The following is an 18,476-nucleotide window of genomic DNA, read 5'->3' as shown; positions in this document are numbered from 1 at the left end:
AAATGACATGGAAGAATTGCAAATGCTACAGAGGTTTGTGCACAAGGTTGTAGGTTGCAAACCTCTGCACCACGTTCCGGATGACCCACATCAGAAGGGCGCTTACGTTTTCAGCGTCCGGCTGAAGTTTTTCACTGGGAACCGTCCTTTACCAAGGGAGCCACCTCCACAAAGACTATAGAACATACACTTTAAAATGATCAGTACTTCTCTCTGGGTTGTGTGAGTACAGGTGATGTTCTCTATTTCTGTGCATTTCCAAGTTTCTGAGACAGACTCCGTGTTATCGTTCAGCTCTATTCTCCAGGCCGTTTTCCCTCTACCTCCTTACTATTCCTTGAACACGCCAGGCACATTCCTCCCTCTGGCCATTTGCACTTGCCGTCCCTCTGCCTGGAGCCCTCTGCCTCCGGACACATGCAACCCCCTCCCCCAGCAACTTCAGATGACTTGCTAAAATGTCACTTCCTTGGTGAGGCCTCCTTAGATCCACCCTCTTTCAAATATAGCCCAGCCCCTTCCCCCAGCACACCCATCCCCCTTCCCTGCTTCATTTTTGTGCATAGCACTTGTCCCCACCTGACATACTGTGCATACCTACAGCAGCTAAGTGCAGTCCTAAGCACATAGTAGGTGATTAACAAACAGTGGTTACATGAGTGAATACCTGCATCAACAGGTCCTTTTTAGTCTCTTCTAAGCTTCTGCCAGCTTTTCCTTTAGGGGCTGGAGGTGGGAAGTAGCAGCAGCAGATGTGGGGGGCGGTTACAGGAAGAAGGAGGGGCTCTTGGACGATGGCAGCTGATGCCAAACTGTTGCCCAGATACCTGCTCCACTATGACAGTGGGGTCAGGTGGCAAAGGGTGAGAGCAGTCATGTGGCCAGAGCATAAGGGCCTCAGGGCAGAGAGAAACAAACCAGGAAAGCAGCCTTACACACAAACCATCCAGGTTTGAGAACACTCAAGAGGAGGTAAGAGCTGTTCTCAAACACACAAATGGGTTATCAGCCACTCGAAGATGATCCTAAGGGGCTGAACGAGGTCTAATGAGTACAAGTTACCAGGACCTCTATTTCGGTTTGATATCAAGAACTGTCCCCTACTCCTCCCTCCCCACCCCCCATGAGTGCTGTCCAACAATGGCCAAGGCCCAGGATTCACTCATCTGTGGGTTGAACCTTCAATCAGTACATGTAACAGTTATCAGTTAAGGGCATTTACTCTGTCAGGTGCCCTGCTCAGGACTGTGAAAGCAATGAAGACTAAATGTTATTCAGATAAATAAATGCATATTAGAAATCGTGTAAGCACAAAACTGGGTTGCCAGAGAGAGAGGCCTGATTCAGACAAGGTGTCGGGGACCTCTAGACGGCCTCCTAGATATTTGAGGGGCCCTCAGGAGCAAGGAGTGGTGCGCTAGAATTGGCAGGGAACTCAGCACACCTTGGTGGCCCACGAGGTCCAGAGACTGGAGGTGACTTGCCCACAGACACACAGCAAGTCAGTGGAGCCGTCGAGGGGTGGACGATCAGCTGAGTCCCCCATGCCACCTCCTGGAAGCCAGATATCCGCCTCGCTGCTTCACCCAAGAGCTGTGTGAGGCGGTGGCCATAGGCAACAGTCTTGAGGCTGGGGGTGGAGCGAACTGCGGCCAGACCCCCGGAGGGATGGGAAAAGAGGGTAGGGGCGGGTCCGATGACGTCATTTCCGGGGTCCGGGGTGTATATAAGTGGGGCGCGAGGGTGCCACTGCTGCAGTGCCCGAGCCCAGAGGGGAAAGGCGGTGGGCGGGTCGACAGGCGGACGCACACAGAGACCTTGCGACCCCCATCCCCGCGTCTGTGTCGCCGAGGCCGCCCGGAGCGACCAGTCCAGCCACCCCTCGCCCCAGTGCGTGCCGCGCCCGGCCCCAGACCGCCAGCTGCTCGGCGCCCCGGGTTCGCCATGCGCTCCGCCGCGGTCCTGGCGCTTCTACTCTGCGCCGGGCAAGGTGAGCGAGCGCGGGGCCTTGGGGGAGAGGGTCCCGGGCGCCCCTGCCTGCCCTTGCCCTGCCTGCCCTGAGGTCCGGGCACCGCGCAGCGCCGCGCGCTCCTCCATGCCTTCCCTCCGGCGCGGCGAGTTTTCAGCGCCACGGACAGCGCCTCGCCTCCCACCCGACCCCGCCAAGGGGCCCGGGAGCTGACCCCGCAGGCCTGCCTCTTTGACTCGGACTCCGACCCCGCGGGGCAGGGTCCCTTGACGTCCCCACCCCGTGTCTGGGCTGCTTCAGGGCCGGCGCCGGCTCTGCGTCGTGGCTGGCCAAGGTCATCGGGGTAGGTGGGAGGCCCGCCGCGGGCTCTCCACTCGCCTGCCTCCCCCTGCATCCTCCTCTGCCCCCGTCTGTCTGCCCTTGACTTCTACCTCTCCCATCCCCTGTCACAGGCCTCTTCTTCCATCTCTTCCGCTCACCTCACCCTCTTCTGTCACCTCGGGGGTCTCTCTGCCTCTCCCTCATCCTCCCCCACCCCGATCCCACTCAGCCACTGGCCTGTTTTCACAGCTCCTGTTTTCAGCTCACACACCTCGTCCAGAGCGCGAGCTTTCCCAGGGGAAGGGTTAGGGCTCTCAGTGCAGCCTCTGGGAGCCACCTCCGTGGGGGCAGCATCTGGGGAAGGGAAATGAAATCAGTTCAGCGTCTCATTTGGGTGGAGGTGGTCTTAAGAGGGAGCGCGCCTGATGGAGCCAGTCTGGAAGGACCGCGTTCTCCCCTCGGAGCAGAGGAGTGACCCCAGACCTCTCTTTTTCTTCCTAGTCGTTGCCCTCCCTGTGAACAGCCCTATGAATAAAGGGGACGCTGAGGTAAGAAGGGGTGCGGGGATGCCCCGGCATGGGGGGCAGGAGCATAAAGCCAAGGGCCAGCACTGCGGCTGCTGAGCCTGGGGACAGCTTCGCCAAAAGAAGACATCAAAGTCTGCTAGATTTCCCTGCTCTCCTCCTGTGGGGCCTTCCCCGGCCTCCTCTGAGTTGGGTGTGCAGCCCGATGGGGCCTGTGTCTTACCTGCGGGGCCCAGGTGCCAGGCCCCCTGTCTTGAACACTCCGAATCTCACAGGCCCACCACGGGCTGGCGGGGGTGACTTCTCTGAGGCTGTGGTTGTCCAGCGACCTGCGGGAACAGTCTTCATCTGCCTGGCTCTGGCCTCCCACTTTGCTCTTCCCCAGAGCCCTGCCAGCAACACCCGCCCAGTCCCCCAGTCACTAAAGCCCTGGCTGGTCTCCCAAAGGGCCACAGGGAAAAACACTCCTTTTTTTGGGGGTGGGGGGCGGGCGGGTACGCGGGCCTCTCACTGTTGTGGCCTCTCCGGTTGCGGAGCACAGGCTCCGGACGCGCAGGCTCAGCGGCCATGGCTCACGGGCCCAGCCGCTCCGCGGCATGTGGGATCCTCCCGGACCGGGGCACGAACCCGCGTCCCCTGCATCGGCAGGCGGACTCTCAACCGCTGCGCCACCAGGGAAGCCCGTGAAAACGCTCTTGATCATGGTTCCTGCACCCAGGGTCCCAGCCAGTTGGGGCTGCTGGTGGAGGTCACCCAGGAAAGGGCCTTAGAAGACACTCGTGGGGGCTTCTGTGGCCAGCAAAAGACACTCTGTGTTGGGTGTATAGTCGAAATTCATTCATGTCTGAGTTGGGGCCGTTTTTCCAGTCTCTGATGTTCACAGATACCTCCGCTTGGGAGTCAGAGAAATTTCTACTCCCTGCCTTTTCAGAAGCTGTTTTCTTCTATTCCAGAGAGGCTGTAGTTGAAACCCAAAACATCAAAGAGGTTTCAACCTCAGTTTGCTCATTTATATTTCCTATTCATTAGTTACAGACAGGCCTAAATTGAAACCTATAGCACTCATTGTAGCTGTGTGATGTTGGGAAGATTCCTTACGTTTCCTGAGCTTCCCCTTTTCCCGTCTATAATAATATTTCCTTTGAGGGGAGTTGTAAGGAACTGGAACCATGTGAAGTACCTGGCACATAGTTGGTCCTCAGTAAATAAGCATTTTTATTCCTAGAGCTTCCTTTCATGACCTCCCCATCACTCTTGGGACCCATACACAAGTCCTCTCTCCCAGAATCTGTCCTCATGGACTGGTGGTTATCTGATTTTCCCAGTGCAAGACTTTTGGTTGCAGGGAGATATAGGGTGCAGGCTATAAGCTCCTCCCTGCCAGGTCCCTTATGGGAGACGCTTCGTATTCAGCAGCCTGGGGTCAGAGACACCGGAGCAGCTGGTGAAGACCTGCATGTTTTAACCTAGGATGCCATGACTACCGTCGAGCCTGTTTGCCGATTTGCCATCCTGGATCTTTGGATGGGTTGCCTTGGCATCCCGTAGACACAGCCTTCCACCCCCTCACTCCCCACCAGTGTTGCCTGTTGCATGTCTGATACCTCCTGCTCCTCTGCCCAACTCTAGGCAGCTGAAGCAGGTTGGGAGTCGTGACTCCCTCCCTGGGTGTGTGTGGCACTTCATGCATTATAGAGTATTTTCCCATCTGTGCCTCATCACCGTGGGAGGGGAGTTGGGAAGGTCTCCTCACTCCCATTTTACAAATGAGGAAATTAAGGCTCAGAGAGGTCAAGTCGCTTGCCGAAGATCACACAGCTAGGATATCACACTACAGTTGGCGCCAGCTTCAGATATCATTCACTCATTGGCTGCCTGAACATCCATAGCACCTTGCTGAGCACTGGATAAGACTTTCAGAGATGTGGCTGCTGTCGGCCTGGAATGGACACCCAGATGTAGCAGATAGATGTGTGCCCACCTCCAGCCAGGGTATTCACCTGGTGGGTGACTATGGAGCCAGACTGTGAGGCTGTCACTCCCTGCATGTGACAACACCGTGGATATCTAGAGACAGTTTTCCAAGTCTTGTTTCCAGACAGGGCAGAGCCAGGAAAGGTCTTTGTTCTCCACTGGGTGGTCCAGAAAGGCTTCCTGGAGATAGCTGACCTTTTGGGCATCTGCAAGACTAAAGTACTTGTGCAAGACACACCTCTAATGCCCAGGAGCAGCTTCCCCATCTTCAGAGAAACCCTTGGGGTGAGAGGGTACAGGGTACCCACCCTCACCTTAGAGGGCCTCCTGCCGGCCTGCTGATTGGAGTGCCTGGCACTTGGAAAGCACTGTGTAAGGTTTTTTGTTTTTAATTATTACTACTGTTGTTACTATGTAGCTAAGAAAGCAGAGCTGTGCCCCTGAGCTAGGCGTCCATGGACTCCCAAAGACACGAGAGAATGTCCTTATGTCCTCCGTAGACATTGACCCGGGAACCGAGCCCCATGCCCAAACCAGCCCCAACCTGCCCCACTCTCTTCCCAGGTGATGAAGTGCATCGTGGAGGTCATTTCTGACACGCTGTCCAAGCCCAGCCCCATGCCCGTCAGCCAGGAGTGTTTTGAGACGCTCCGAGGAGGTATGGGCCAGGCTTGGGGTGAGGGGCTGCTGCCTGCTGGGCTGGGGGGCAAGGACGTGGGTGTGTGCTTTGTGATGGAATTCAGTGATTTAATTCAGCAGCCACTGACCAAGTGCCTGCCTTAGCCACGCCAGTGCTGGCTGGTGTAGAGGGATGAAGGGCTTACAGCCCCTGGGAGCCCAGAATTCTGGGCAGAATGAAACCAGGGTTGGAACAGCCAAGCCACCAGAATGGGAGCTCCCTGTGCACAAAGACTTTGTGTGCTATATCCCCAGTGCCGAGAACAGCCACTGGCACCTGGTAGGTACCCTGTAGATGTAGATGACGAATAAAAGAAGACGGTGGGTGGACATGAGAGGGACAAAGCTTTCCAAGCGGGCCGTCAACGTTGGATAGATCCAACTATAGCACTAGGGTGGGGCTTTTTTTTTTTTTTTTGGCGGTACGCGGGCCTCTCACTGTTGTGGCCTCTCCCGTTGCGGAGCACAGGCTCCGGACGCGCAGGCTCAGCGGCCACGGCTCACGGGCCCAGCCACTCCACAGTATGTGGGATCCTCCCGGACCGGGGCACGAACCCGTGTCCCCTGCATCGGCAGGCGGACTCTCAACCACTGTGCCACCAGGGAAGCCCTTTTTTGGGGTGGGGTGGGGTGGGGCTTTAAGATAAAAGTTGAAAATCAGCAAGTAGAAAAATGAAAAAAGAGTACCTCAGGTGGCGTGGACAACACAGGCAAAGGCATGGAGATGAGAAAACATGTTGTGCTTAGAGACTCCCCTGCGTCACCTCAGGGGCTGCCATCTCTTGGTGAAGGTCTGGGTGCAGGGACTGTGGCTGACCTTTCTGATATAATAGCAAATGGAGAGATACCTTGGAAAGGAGGTCATTTCAGAAGTGTTATCTCAGGACCCAGTCTTGCTGCTACCACCCAGGTTTTGAGTTTCCAGGATAAATTCCTTGTGCCCAGCTGAAAATATTGATGGCAGTCTCTTTCTGGGCTGTTCTCTGGAAACCACCCGTAATGACTCTTTTTCATTGCAGATGAACGGATCCTCTCAATCCTGCGACATCAGAATTTGCTGAAAGAGCTCCAAGACCTTGCTCTCCAAGGTATTTTCCAACAGCTGCACGCGAATCTGAGTACATTCCAGTAACTGAGAGTGAGAAAATCATGGTGGAAGGTTGAGAAAGGTCTTGTTTCTGATGCTGAGTTATTGCCTTTCAGTTGTAGGGTGGCAAGGTGGGATCCTCTGTGCCACCTGGTCCGGTCTATAATTAATGTAATTAAAGAGATCAAGGCCCAGAGAGGTTGAGTGACTTGTCCAAGGTCACAGAGTAAGTTAAGGACATCCCAAGACCAGATGCAGCTCTTCTAATACCCCATGGTCTCTGGAGTTCAGCCATTTTAGAGGGGACACTTTCAAGACTAGGTTGCAGAGAGGATCCCTTTTCTCTGTTAACGGAAAAGAAAATTGGTCTCCAGGAGAGAGGAGGAGCCCCTTTGCCCTTGTGAGCTTCTGCTCAAAGGGGAGATGGGAGAAGCAGGGTCTCGCTTGCCCCAAAACACAGACCAGACTTTCAGTGTGCTTTCAGAGCGAGACACGGCTTTCTCCAAGAGGTTAAGAAAATCTACTGATGCTCTTGGGAATGGAGTGATTTTGTGAGGTAGTGAGCTCCTTGTCACGGAGGATGTTCAAGCAGAGCCTGGGTAGGATGCTGGGGAGGAGGGTTAGGCTGATGTCGTCCCACAGAGTTAGCTGGTCTGCCCAACCCCAGGCTCCATCTTGGGTTCATGTGAGGCACAGAGGCCTCCCTGGCAAATGGGAAACAATGGGTTCTGGCCCTGCATCTGCCCCAGGCTGACTCCCTGTGGGAAGTGGCTTTTATCTGGGGCAGGGCCATAGGCACCCTTGTGCCTCTCCCTGAGAATGGCCCTCAAGCATGAACCTTGCCTCTCCCTCCAAAGAAAGTGAGGGCCCATCTTTAGGGCTGGGCTTGTGTCTTGGATGGGGTAGGGTGGAGGGCGTGAAGGTTTCTGGGGCAGACTGGGCCACGTGTGAGAATGGAGGGGGATTTGGGGAGGCGGCAAGTGAAAATAACCACAGCAGGAGGGCTCCCTGAGACCCTCCCCAAGTTAGCGCGCCATCCTTTCTCTCACTCGCTCATCCTCCTGGAAGACAAACACCCACTTCATATCGTTGCTAGGAGTGCAATCTGAGAATTTTTCAATTAAGTATTGAATGACTGACTTACTGCATTTAAATAATTAAATATAATGTCAGTGGAGACTACTATAGGGGATGTGTCCTGAAACATCTGTTTACACGTATACACACACATATGTGTGTGTGTTTCTAATATAAACAGTGTCCAACATACAGGTACATTATTATTTTCTATTAAAAGAGTATGGGATATGGGGCTTCCCTGGTGGCGCAGTGGTTGAGAATCCGCCTGCCGATGCAGAGGACACGGGTTCGTGCCCTGGTCCGGGAGGATCCCACATGCCGCGGAGCAACTAAGCCCGTGAGCCATGGCTGCTAGGCCTGCGCGTCCGGAGCCTGTGCTCCGCAACGGGAGAGGCCACAGCAGTGAGAGGCCCGCATACCGCAAAAAAAAAAAAAAAAAAAAAAAAATTATAAAAAGAGTATGGGATAGATCTATATGTCTGTCCGTCCATCCATCCATCCATCTATCCATCCATCCACTCATCCACCCCCTCCCTCTTCTGTACTCTCATGTCTTCTGCACACCTCTATCCTAGCATTTACCATGCAGCAACCCTGTTTTATAGATGAGCAACCAGGTCTTGGATCGCCCAAGTCACCCGAAGTCACAGAGCAAGGAATTAACCAGGAAGTGTGAACCCCAGTCGGCCGGGGGCCAGATCTGGACATACCCCCGGCCCACAGCCCCCCATGTCAGCCTGTGCCGGCCACCCCAGAAATTCTCATCATGGGAAAAAAATCACCACCAGCTGCAGAGTTGGCCTGGCCCGGGCCACCATCAAGAACCAGGGATGGGTGGAGACAGAGCAGACAGCATAGCCTGGGGCTGATGCAGGGAGAAGGCTCTCTGGTGCTGAGCCTGGGCTTGGATGCAGACAAGAGCTCAGGCCGGGCTTATGGGGTCCAGGGGGAACAGGGGCTGCCTGAATCAAGAGCCCCCATGAGGGGACAAGCAGTCACCATTACCTCTTGCTGCAGGGCCCCCTAGCCACCAGCCAGGTCCTGAGGGCCCTCCTCTCTCTGCTTCTGGCCCTGGGGCCATCTGTGCCTTTATTGCTCCATGAGCCAGCAGGCAGGGCGTGTTCTGATTTTCTAGGTGAGAAATGGAGTCTGGAGAGGTGATGGGGCCGGGAGCGGGCAGCCAGCCCTTACCACCCCCCACCAGCTCCTGCCCCCTCAGTCTCTCACTGGGCGAGCCCAGAACATGATGTGCCCACTGTACAGTTGAGGAAACAGAGGCCTTCCCTCTCAGAGACAAACATGCGGAGCTCAGACCAAATGGGACTTTTTTCTCCGTTTTTCGTACAGGAGCCAAGGAGAGGGCACGTCAGCAGAAGAAACACAGCAGTTACGAGGATGAACTCTCAGAGGTTCTCGAGAAGCAGAATGGCCGGGCCGAGCTGAAGGGTCAGTGGCGACCAGTCAGGCCGGAGACCAGGGGAGGGAGGAGGAAAATAAGAGTAGTTATGATCGGTCGAGGGTTCCTGGGAGTCAGAAGCCCCTCCTTTAGGCCCTGTAAGGTAGCTCACATTTCCTCCTCTTTACAAATGGGGAAACGGAGTCCCAGGGAGGTTGAAGTACCTTCCCAAGGCATAACTGGAGATGTGAATCTGGCTCTGTCTCACTCCAAAGCCCTCGATCAGTCCCCTCTGCCCACTGCAGGGACTGACAGTCTCGGGCAGGAAGTCTCTGGCCTGGCAGATGGGCAGCTTCGACTCTTCCCAGGGGCCACCGCAGCAGGGTCCCCACCCCCAGCGCCTGCCCTCCTGGGAATTAGTGGTGCCTTAGCATAGCCTAGTGGCAGCAGGATCCCAGAGGGGTAGGTTTGAAACACTAAATGAACCTGGATCATCTTTCTTGAAACCAGAGAGCTTTTAGGGGTCACGGATCATGGCTTAGGTCAAGGGGATGCTCTGTTACTCACCTTTCTGCCTAGAAACAGCCACACACTTGCCCCCGCAGTCCTGCTCTTTGCATGTGGAAGGTGAGTGAATAGGGCCAGTTCCTAAGAGCAGGGATCTCAGTGGCCTTCCGTCAGGGCTGAGAGGGGAAGCCTGCTGGTGTGGCTGAGGTGCCCTCGCGCTGGCCAGGGCTGTCACCCTAGTGGCTGCTTGGGGCGCAGCAGGGACTCCCACATTTTGGCTCCATGGAAATGAGTGTCTGGTTGACTCTGGATGTCTGCCATGGGCTGTAGGAGAGGAATAGTGTAGCATTAATGGGGGTGGCAGCCACATGTCAGTGCAAAGAGCACCCGGTACTTGGCATCTGGAAGCTTGGGTTCGAGGCTCAGCACTGCTGACTGAGCACAGACAGGTCACCTTACCCTTCTGAGGATTGGTTTGAGTTTCTGTCAAATGGGCGTGGGAGCCCTTCCACCTGAAGTCCTGGAGTCAAATGATAGAATGTACTTGGTCGTGTCTTGTTCAACAGTGATCATTCTAGCAGTGAGAGGGCTTTTTACTAGTTAGAAGGCTGTCTTCAAAGCAGCTACAAGAAAATACCTTTCAATGAAACCTGACAAACATTGGGGAATTGAGCACTTTCACAGGATGCTCAAGACAGAATACCTGCACGGAGGGGAGAATGAAGTTGCAGTAATGGTGCCTCTTACACAGAGAGGTTAAGGAACTTGCCCAAGATCACACAGCAATTCAACTGCTGTCTTAATTTTAAATTCAGGGCTCTATCTTCTGGGGTCATTTTCAAGGTCTTTTTAGAAAAAAAAAAAAAAAATCACATCCTGCGTCGAGAGGTAGAATTACAGAGAAAGAAACGTAATCCAGTTGTGCTCAGGTCAAACCCAGACATGGAGAGGGCAACCGTAATTCTCTCATGGGTGTCTTGGGTTGGGCTTACTGGAAGCCAAGAGATACAGTGACTAAGATGTGAAATTGGGCTCTGGGGAGATCCCACGTCCAGCCTGGTCCTCAGGGCCTGACTTTGCTCTGTTGTTTCTGTAGAGGGGACAGAAGAGGCGTCCTCCAAGGATGCTGCGGAAAAAAGAGGAGATTCTAAAGAGGTGGAGAGGCATGGTGAAGATGTGGATGGAGCCAGGCCTCAGGCCGCCCCGGAGCTTGGGCAGGGGTCCAAGGTTGAGGAGGACAACCAGGCCCCAGGGGAGGAGGAGGCCTCCTCCAACACCCACCCGCTAGCCAGCCTCTCCAGCCAGAAACACCCAGGCCCACAGGCCGAGGAGGACAGCGAGGGCCCCTCCCAGGGTCCAGTGGGCAGAGAGAAGGGCCTGAGTGCCGAGCAAGGGCAGCAGGCAAAGAGAGAAGAGGAGGAGGAGGAGGAAGAGGCTGGAGAGAAGGCTGTCCCGGAGGAAGAAAGCCCCCCCACCGCAGCATTTAACCCCCACCCGAGCCTCGGCTACAAGGAGATGCAGAGGGGTGAGAGTATGTATGATGTCTGAGACATCAACAAACGTGCCGGGTAGAGGGGGATGGGACGGAGGGGGTTCCTCAACCATAATCTCATTCCACCTTCACAACAACCCTGAAAGGTAGGTATTATCTCCATTTGCCTGATGGGAAACCAAGGCTCAGAGAGGTTACGTAATTTGCCCACGGTCACACAGCTGATTTGTGTAAAAGCTGAGATTCCAACCCAGGCTCGTCTGACTCCAAAACCCTGCATCTCCCACTGTTCTACATAGCCTCTCCCCAGCCCCCCCACCCCCGGAGGGGAGAGGGACTTTGCACCGTGGGTGGGTGGGCTTTGGGAACAGAGGGACAGCATGACAGGTGGGAACAGGCTGGTCTGGGGACACCGTTAGCTTCACCCGGGGCTTAGGAAAGCCCCTGGCTCCTCGTGAGGCCTCGGTCAGGGTCTTTCCTCCCTCCCCAGCTGGGTGACCCCCGGGTCAGGGCTTCTGGGGTGAGAGGGCCGAAGGAAGAGGCAGGCTCTGGCCAACCCACCCCTCAGAGCTTTAGTGGGTCTTGTAAAGCATGGTGTTAAGATGGCTTTTCCCTCCAGATGGAATCTGTTGGGAGGGGCTGAGCTGGACCCCGCATATGGGGTCTGTGGTCCCCACCGTGGCCGCAGAGGGGCCCCGGGGAGTGGCAGGGACCAGGGCAAGTGGCGGTCCCTCCCTCATTCCCCTGCTCGTGTCCACCACCTGCTCCAGGTTGGCCCGAGGCTCCAGCTGTGGATGGAGCCGGGAAGACTGGGGCCGAGGAGGCTCCGTCCCCCAAGGGGAAGGGGGAGCGGGAGGACCCTCAGCAGCAGCAGCAGCAGCAGGAGGAGGAGGAGGAGGAGACGGCAGGGGCCCCGCAAGGCCTCTTCCGGGGCGGGAAGAGCGGGGAGCCGGGGCGGCAGGAGGAGGAGGAGCGGCTCTCCAAGGAGTGGGAGGGTGCCCAGCGGTGGAGCAGCGTGGACCAGCTGGCCAAGGAGCTGACGGCCGAGAAGCGGCTGGAGGGGGAGGAGGAGGAGGAGGACCCCGACCGTGCCATGAAGCTCTCCTTCCGGGCCCGGGGCTACGACTTCAGGGGCCCTGGGCTGCAGCTGCGACGAGGCTGGAGGCCATCCTCTCGGGAGGACAGCGTCGAGGCGGGCCTGCCCCTCCAGGTGCGTGGCTACCCAGAGGAGAAGAAAGAGGAGGAGGGCAGCGCCAACCGCAGACCAGAGGTTGGTATGGGGTGGGAGCCGGCCCTGGGCCAGGCCCCGGGAGCATGGGCCCAGCTGGGGGTCAGCTGCAGCCAGACATGCGGCCCCTGCACCACTGAGGGGACACTGTCCCCCTTGGAGTCTGGGACTGGAGGGGCACTCAGACGGGGGGCTCTTGGGAAACTGGGAAGGGACAGGGGAAAGGGTGTGTCAGGCAGGGGGGCAAGTGAACCCCCCAGCTCATGGAGGGGGGCACCCAGGAAAGCTGGCGGACAGGAGACAGAAGCGTTCAGGTCAGCGCGCAGAAGCCGGGGAGCTGGTGAGTTAAGCCCGTTCCCAGAGGTGCTGGGCGGGGCCTTTGTCCTGAAGGCAACAGGGAGCCTCTGCCGGTTTGGGAGCAGGACGAGGGAGTGACTGGTGGAGCTTGGAGCTTTGGATGGAGAGAGCTTGCACGCTAAAAAGACCTGGCAGGGACTGGCCTGGGGAGGGCTACTTGCTGCCTGGGGGATCCAGGCTCAGGGCAGCATTGGCCTTGAGAGCTGGGAGGGCACGGCAGGAGGGGACACTGAGGCATCCTGGGAAGGCCCTACTGTTGGTCCAGCCATGTCCTCTCCTGGCCCCCGTGCAGCCCAACCACACCCTCCTCCCAGGTTCAGGCCCTGCCTCCCACCCCGATGGCAAAGGCAGCAGGGGCAGGGCCAGCTGGACCTCAGGGCCTGCTGGTGATGGGTGGGGAAGGCACGGACGTGTGCCAGAAGACCTGGGTCCTGCCTCCTAGCTGGGTGACCTTGGGCCAGTCGCTCGCCTTCTCTGAGCCTCATCGGTTCCCCCATTTGTGAAATGGGGGTAAGAAGTCCTTTCTGCTCACCTCATTGTCATGATCAGAATGCACGCGAGCTTTGACAACCTGGCCATGCCCAGGGCTCCTTGGGAAGCTCACTGGGGTGCGGGGACATGGTCCCATAGGAGGGGATGGGACGGGACTTCGGGGCAGGCTGGCGACACCACCTTGGGGCTGGAGGAGGCCTTGGGGGGGGTCTTCAGGCCTCAGTGCCCAGGTGGGAATCGGGGCCTTATGGGGGGTGGGACGTGTTCAAGGCTCTGGCCCCCGTGCTCTTCTCTGCCCACCCGGAAGAGGATGTGGCCCCTTCCTTGGGTCCCCAAGCCATTCTCTGGGCCTGGGAGCTGGCGCTAAGAGAGGTCACCTGCCTATGTCTCCAAGGACTGAGGGGACGGGGCTCCAGGAAGCAGCAGCCTGCCCCCCACCCCTCCCCAAGGCTGGGCACCTTTGGTCGCTGCCTTCCCCACCCACAGAAGCTGGACAGAGCCAGGTGCCCCGGGGCACCCTCCAGCTTCCCTTCTCCACGGGTAGAGGGAAGCCTGGGCGCCGCAGTGTGGAGAAACGGGGACCCCTGAGTCCTGTGGACAGGACGGAGCAGGGCCCCGTCCACTCAGCCCGAAGATCTTAGGAACGGCCCCAGAATCACAGAACTCCTGCCCAGGGGATTACTCCAAGATGGGGGCCTCTGGGGTCCCTGTTTCCATGGCAACCATCATCCTTCTGTTCTGACTGGGCCCCGGGTGGATGCCCTCTGCCAGGCATCAGGCAGGGACCCCAGGAAGACCACCCCTCTCAGGTCAAAGCTGGGGCGTGGCCTTCCCCGACCCCTGCTCTTGTGGGTGTCAGTCCCAGAGGGTCCCCTGCTGCCCTGGACCACCCTGGCGGCTGGAGCTTGGGGACCCAGTGACTGGGACTGAGGATGCAAGCCCAGCCCTAGGCAGCTCTCACGTCCTGAAACCTGGGCCACAGACTGCTGACCCCTCAGGGAGGGAGGCCTGGGGCAGACAGGAAAACCAGGCACGGCCTCACCCGGGGAGCCATCGTCACAGTCTAGGCCTTGGGGTCGGGGCGCCGGAAGGAGCTCTGAAGGGCACCAGAGGCTTCGCTGTCCCCATGCCTGTCCAGAGCCACTCAGGAGGCGGTGGGCCTGAATGAGTCCACCAGGGCACATTTCTGCACCCAGTGCACCTCAGAGCAGCCCAGCAGGGTGGCATCACTGTCCCCGGGGAACAGATGAGGCCCTTGAGACTCAGAAAGGCAAAGCCACCTGTCCGAGGGCACACGGCTAACCCGGGCACAACCAGTCTGTCTGCACACCCCACGCTGCTGGCACAGGTTCCCTGGGCCAGTCCCCGTGGGACTCTTCACATTCTCTCCTAGGACCAGGAGCTGGAGAGCCTGTCGGCCATCGAGGCGGAGCTGGAAAAGGTGGCCCACGAGCTGCAGGGGCTGCGGCGGGGCTGAGACGCCGGCTGGCCCCACCAGCCAGGGCCTCGAGGCACCCTGTGGTCCTGGCTCTGTTGTCCCCTTTGCAGGTCTTGGCCAGATGGCCCGGGCGCTGCTTCCAGTAGGGAGGCCGCCCCCAGCCTGCCCAAGCCCAAGCCACCCTGTTGCCCCTACGCTCCTTTCCTCCTGCGCCTGACCCCTGCCCCAGTGCGGCCCCCTGCAGGGCGGACCCCTGACTTTAAACAATTTTCCTCTCTCTGAACATGGGCAGCTTTCTCGAAGTTTCCCTTCCAGCATTAGAGCCATTGGGCATAACTGCAATAACTTCTGACTTTTTGGTGAAAGCTGAGAACTCCTGACTCTAACATATTCTGTAGAAAATTTATCTAAGGATAAATAAATCTGCTCTGAGCTCTTTCCTGTTTCTTTGAACCTTCCCCCGCCTTGACTCCAAGTGGGGTAGGATGGACTGGATTTCAGGCAAAAGGACAAGGGGAGGTTCACTTCCCCTGGGGTGACTCTGGGCCACTTTCCAGCCAGGGGATCGTAGACAAGTGATATTGCTGCTTGAAGCATCAGTTTCCTCATCTGTAAAATGGTGCTGACACCTGCCCCAAAGCACGTGTGGGATTAAATAACACTCTTCCCCTACCTCCCAGCCACACATGAACTGGGCCATGCAGGGACGGGGCCAGTTTGGGAAACAGCCTCTGTCCTCTCTCTGCTGGGTAGAAGCCCTGACAAGCCCCGGTTTAGTACCTGTCACCAAGGCCACAGGCCCCAGCCAGCTTTGGACTTCCTGACCTGAGCCTCTGAGCTGCAGGCCCCCCTCGGCATAAATCCGTCATCCCCTCTGACCTGATACGTGCACAGGACTCTGGGGCGTCTGAAGTTCTCGAACTTAATGGTTTGCTATAGCACGGCAGTCTTCGTCACAGTTTGGAGAACGAGGAAACTGAGGCTCACAGGGTGAGATGACTCATCGAAGTCACAGGCAGGAGTGATGCCCAAAACATTTAACCACGGGGGCTGCAGGATTATGCAACCAGAACAGACAGGCTGGTGTGCTGGACCGGTGTGGACCGGCTGAGTATCAGGGCCGATCATTCAGTCATTCAACAAACACCCGTGAGCAGCTGCTATGGGCCCAGCAGGCCTGGGCACACAGAAATGGCCAGGACGAGCCCTGACTTCAAGAAACACTGCCCAGAGAATGTGGGCCTGGAATCCCCAGCCTAGCTGTAGAGCTTGGACAAGCATTCCTGGTGCTCTTGGAGCCTCCTCTATAAAATGGGGACAATACTTATGACCTCCTCACCAGATCACGGTGAGGACTCGAGGGTCTAGACAGCCTGGACCAGAAAATCATTACGAAGGCGATACAAGTCGCTTGAGGGGCCTTGGCAAGCCTGGGCCTCTCTTGAGTCTGGTGAGGGGGCTGTGGCTGCTGCTTATCCCCTGAAGCACAGAGGGACACCCTCCAAAGAGCTGGCGCCATAAGGTGTTTATTCACATGTTTCAAAGGGAGAGGTTTACACCCCATCCCCAACAATTACCAAAAGAACAAACGCAGCACTAACTGTATTCCACTAGTCAGCTATAAGGACACCCACCACCAAGACCACTTAGCAAATAAAGAGAACACGGGACACCTTGTCCCTGAGATACCCCACCCCAGAGACGGGCCACCTGTGTTGTCATAAACACACGGGGCAGAAATGCAACCAAGTCAACAAGAGCCAGGGGTTCTTGGTTTTTACAGAAGCTGTGATTTTACATATAGTGCATATAGATTCATCTAAACATTATATACATGTCTGCACACAAACTAAGTACAAGCCAGCTTGGGGTTCTGGCAAACGTGGCTCGTGAACAGGATTGAAACAAACATTTGTCACAAAGCACAGGTGTCAGCGCCGAAACCGGAACTGCCAACGTCTGGGTGAAATCACTGTGGGAGAAGCTTTTTGAAAGAGAAAGCAAGCTTCAGAGAAGTGGGATCCACCCACACCCGGCCCCAGAAGCCGGGGTTGGTCTGGCTGTGGGAAAGAGTCCCTCCAAGTCGCCAGGTCATGGGCAACTCTGGAAGTAGAGGGGAAATGCAACCATTTCTGGAAAAGGCCCCAGGTGGTCCGGCTGGGGCCTGGTGGTCGGAACCAGAAGGAAAAGGGCCCGCACACACCGCACGAACCAGGGCCGTGGAGGGCGTGGCCAGGCTCACCGAGGAGGCCAGAACCTTCGTCAAGGATGGATGCACTCCTCTACCTCGTGATAAGCGACGTGCAGGGGCCGTGCTCCTTCAGGACAGCCAGCAGGCCGTTCACGGTCTCTGGAGCTCGGGCCCTTGAGCCTTGGCCTGGGAAGGGAGACGAGCTGTCGGGGATCCCACTGGGTGAAGGGTCAGTTTGTAGTGGGGAGAGGGGAAGGCAGATGCAAACCCCAGGGACACCAGTGAAGCCATTCAACGGTTCTGTGTGGCCAGAGGCGTGCGAGTCCCTGAGCTGAGGACCAGTCTTCCAGCAAGGACAGGGCACTGCAGTGTCCCTCGGTCCTAGAGGGGACGCATGGCAGACACCAGATGCTCTTCCCAGTTGGCTTAAAGGACGACTTCCTGCCAGGGTCCTACAACCTTCCATACAGCGCACGTGACAGTCCTCTGGGTAAAGAGGAATCCTTTCTCAAGGTTGTTTTCTCCCTCACTGATGGCATTAACTCACACAGTGCCCCAGAGAAACTCCCCGGGGGCTCCAGCTGCGTCTGTCTCCTGCAGGTGATGCTGCAGGATCTCTGGTCCAGCCCGACCCACCCCGCGCTGCGAACCCATGCTGCCAAGGGCAACCCCCCCGCCCCCAGGCTCGCGTGGGGAGGAGACATCCAGCTCCTATACTCAGTTGTGTCTTAGTGCTCGTGGAACCACATCATGGTATAACCTGCAAGCAGAACGCGGCCCGCAGCCTCTGCTCCGGACTGCCCAGGGCAGAGACCTTGCAAGTGACCTTCAGAACCTACCCAAGGCCTCAGGCAAAACGTGGCCCCGCCACTTGCTCCTGGAGCCCTTCGGCAGCCCCAGCCACTGACCACCACCCAGATGCCGCAGGGCGCGGCCCCCACCAGGCCCACCAACTGGCAAAACAGCTTGGGCAGGAGAGTCCCAACTGCCCCCGGGATGCCAGCAGGGCCGGCTCCAGGCACCACACGTGTACACCAGAGCAGGCCCTCCCCACGGGCCCTCGAAGGCGCTGGGAGTGATCAGAGGCAGCAGCACCAAGCCCTGGGGAAGGAGAGACCACAAAGGTCGAGGGCCCCGAGGGGGTCTGTCTTCCCCTGACGCGGAAGGCCCAGGGCCAGAGACACGGAGACCTAAGAGGAGACCGACTCCATGGCCAGCGTCCTGGGACCCGGTCAGCGTGCACCAGGTGACACTGAGGGTGGGGGTCGCTCGGTGAGGCCTCATTGCTGCTCACAACCCCCTCCCCGTCTACGCTCCCCGACACGGCTCCCTCCGCCTGCAGAGACGGCCTGGCAGGCCGGGCGCAGCTGCCCGGGGAGAGGCCCGCACACTCCCTAGAGCGCGACCGCAGCTCCTGGGCCTTTATGAAGCCTGACCCCGCCCCTCGGTTTCCCCACCCTGCTGGCCACCCGCATCGAGGCTGGTGGAAAGTGCCACATCACTGCAAAACAGTGACTTGATATCCGGGCCCTGGGCACTACGTGTGAGACCCGGAGGGGAGGCATCGATAAAACAGGACACGACGTGGCCAGGGACCCCGCCTGGCACCGGGTCACCCTGCACTTCCGGCCTGTCCTGACTCGGATCAGGACTGGAATTTTACTCAAAAAGGCAAAGCTGTTTTATTAAAAGACTGGAGGAGGGCATAAGCTTTTAGCAACATTTTGTAAACACGTGTGAAA

The 18,476-nt window shown here is 57.5% G+C and overlaps 1 protein-coding gene across 4 annotated transcripts; it reads left to right on the top strand.

Moving 5' to 3' along the window:
• The first annotated feature begins 1,571 nt into the window (after positions 1–1,571).
• Positions 1,572–14,981, top strand: CHGA (chromogranin A). Of its 4 annotated transcripts, none has more exons than XM_059056884.2 (8): positions 1,572–1,990; positions 2,792–2,838; positions 5,353–5,446; positions 6,486–6,554; positions 8,981–9,079; positions 10,633–11,061; positions 11,799–12,298; positions 14,499–14,981. In XM_059056884.2, the coding sequence occupies exons 1-8, from the start codon at positions 1,669–1,671 to the stop codon at positions 14,580–14,582; spliced, it is 1,644 nt and encodes a 547-aa protein (XP_058912867.2). In that variant the 5' UTR covers positions 1,572–1,668; the 3' UTR covers positions 14,583–14,981. The 4 variants fall into 4 exon arrangements, with proteins under 4 accessions (XP_058912867.2, XP_066883969.1, XP_066883968.1 ...); XM_067027868.1 differs by having other exon boundaries at positions 1,719–1,990; positions 11,799–12,238; XM_067027867.1 differs by having other exon boundaries at positions 1,719–1,990; positions 10,633–11,067; positions 11,799–12,238.
• Positions 14,982–18,476: the final 3,495 nt, after the last annotated feature.

The sequence above is a fragment of the Kogia breviceps genome, chromosome 3 (assembly GCF_026419965.1).
Source record: "Kogia breviceps isolate mKogBre1 chromosome 3, mKogBre1 haplotype 1, whole genome shotgun sequence".
NCBI lineage: Eukaryota > Metazoa > Chordata > Mammalia > Artiodactyla > Physeteridae > Kogia > Kogia breviceps.
The sequence above is the reverse complement of the archived record's forward strand: the minus strand, read 5'-3'. Positions and strand labels throughout refer to the sequence as shown.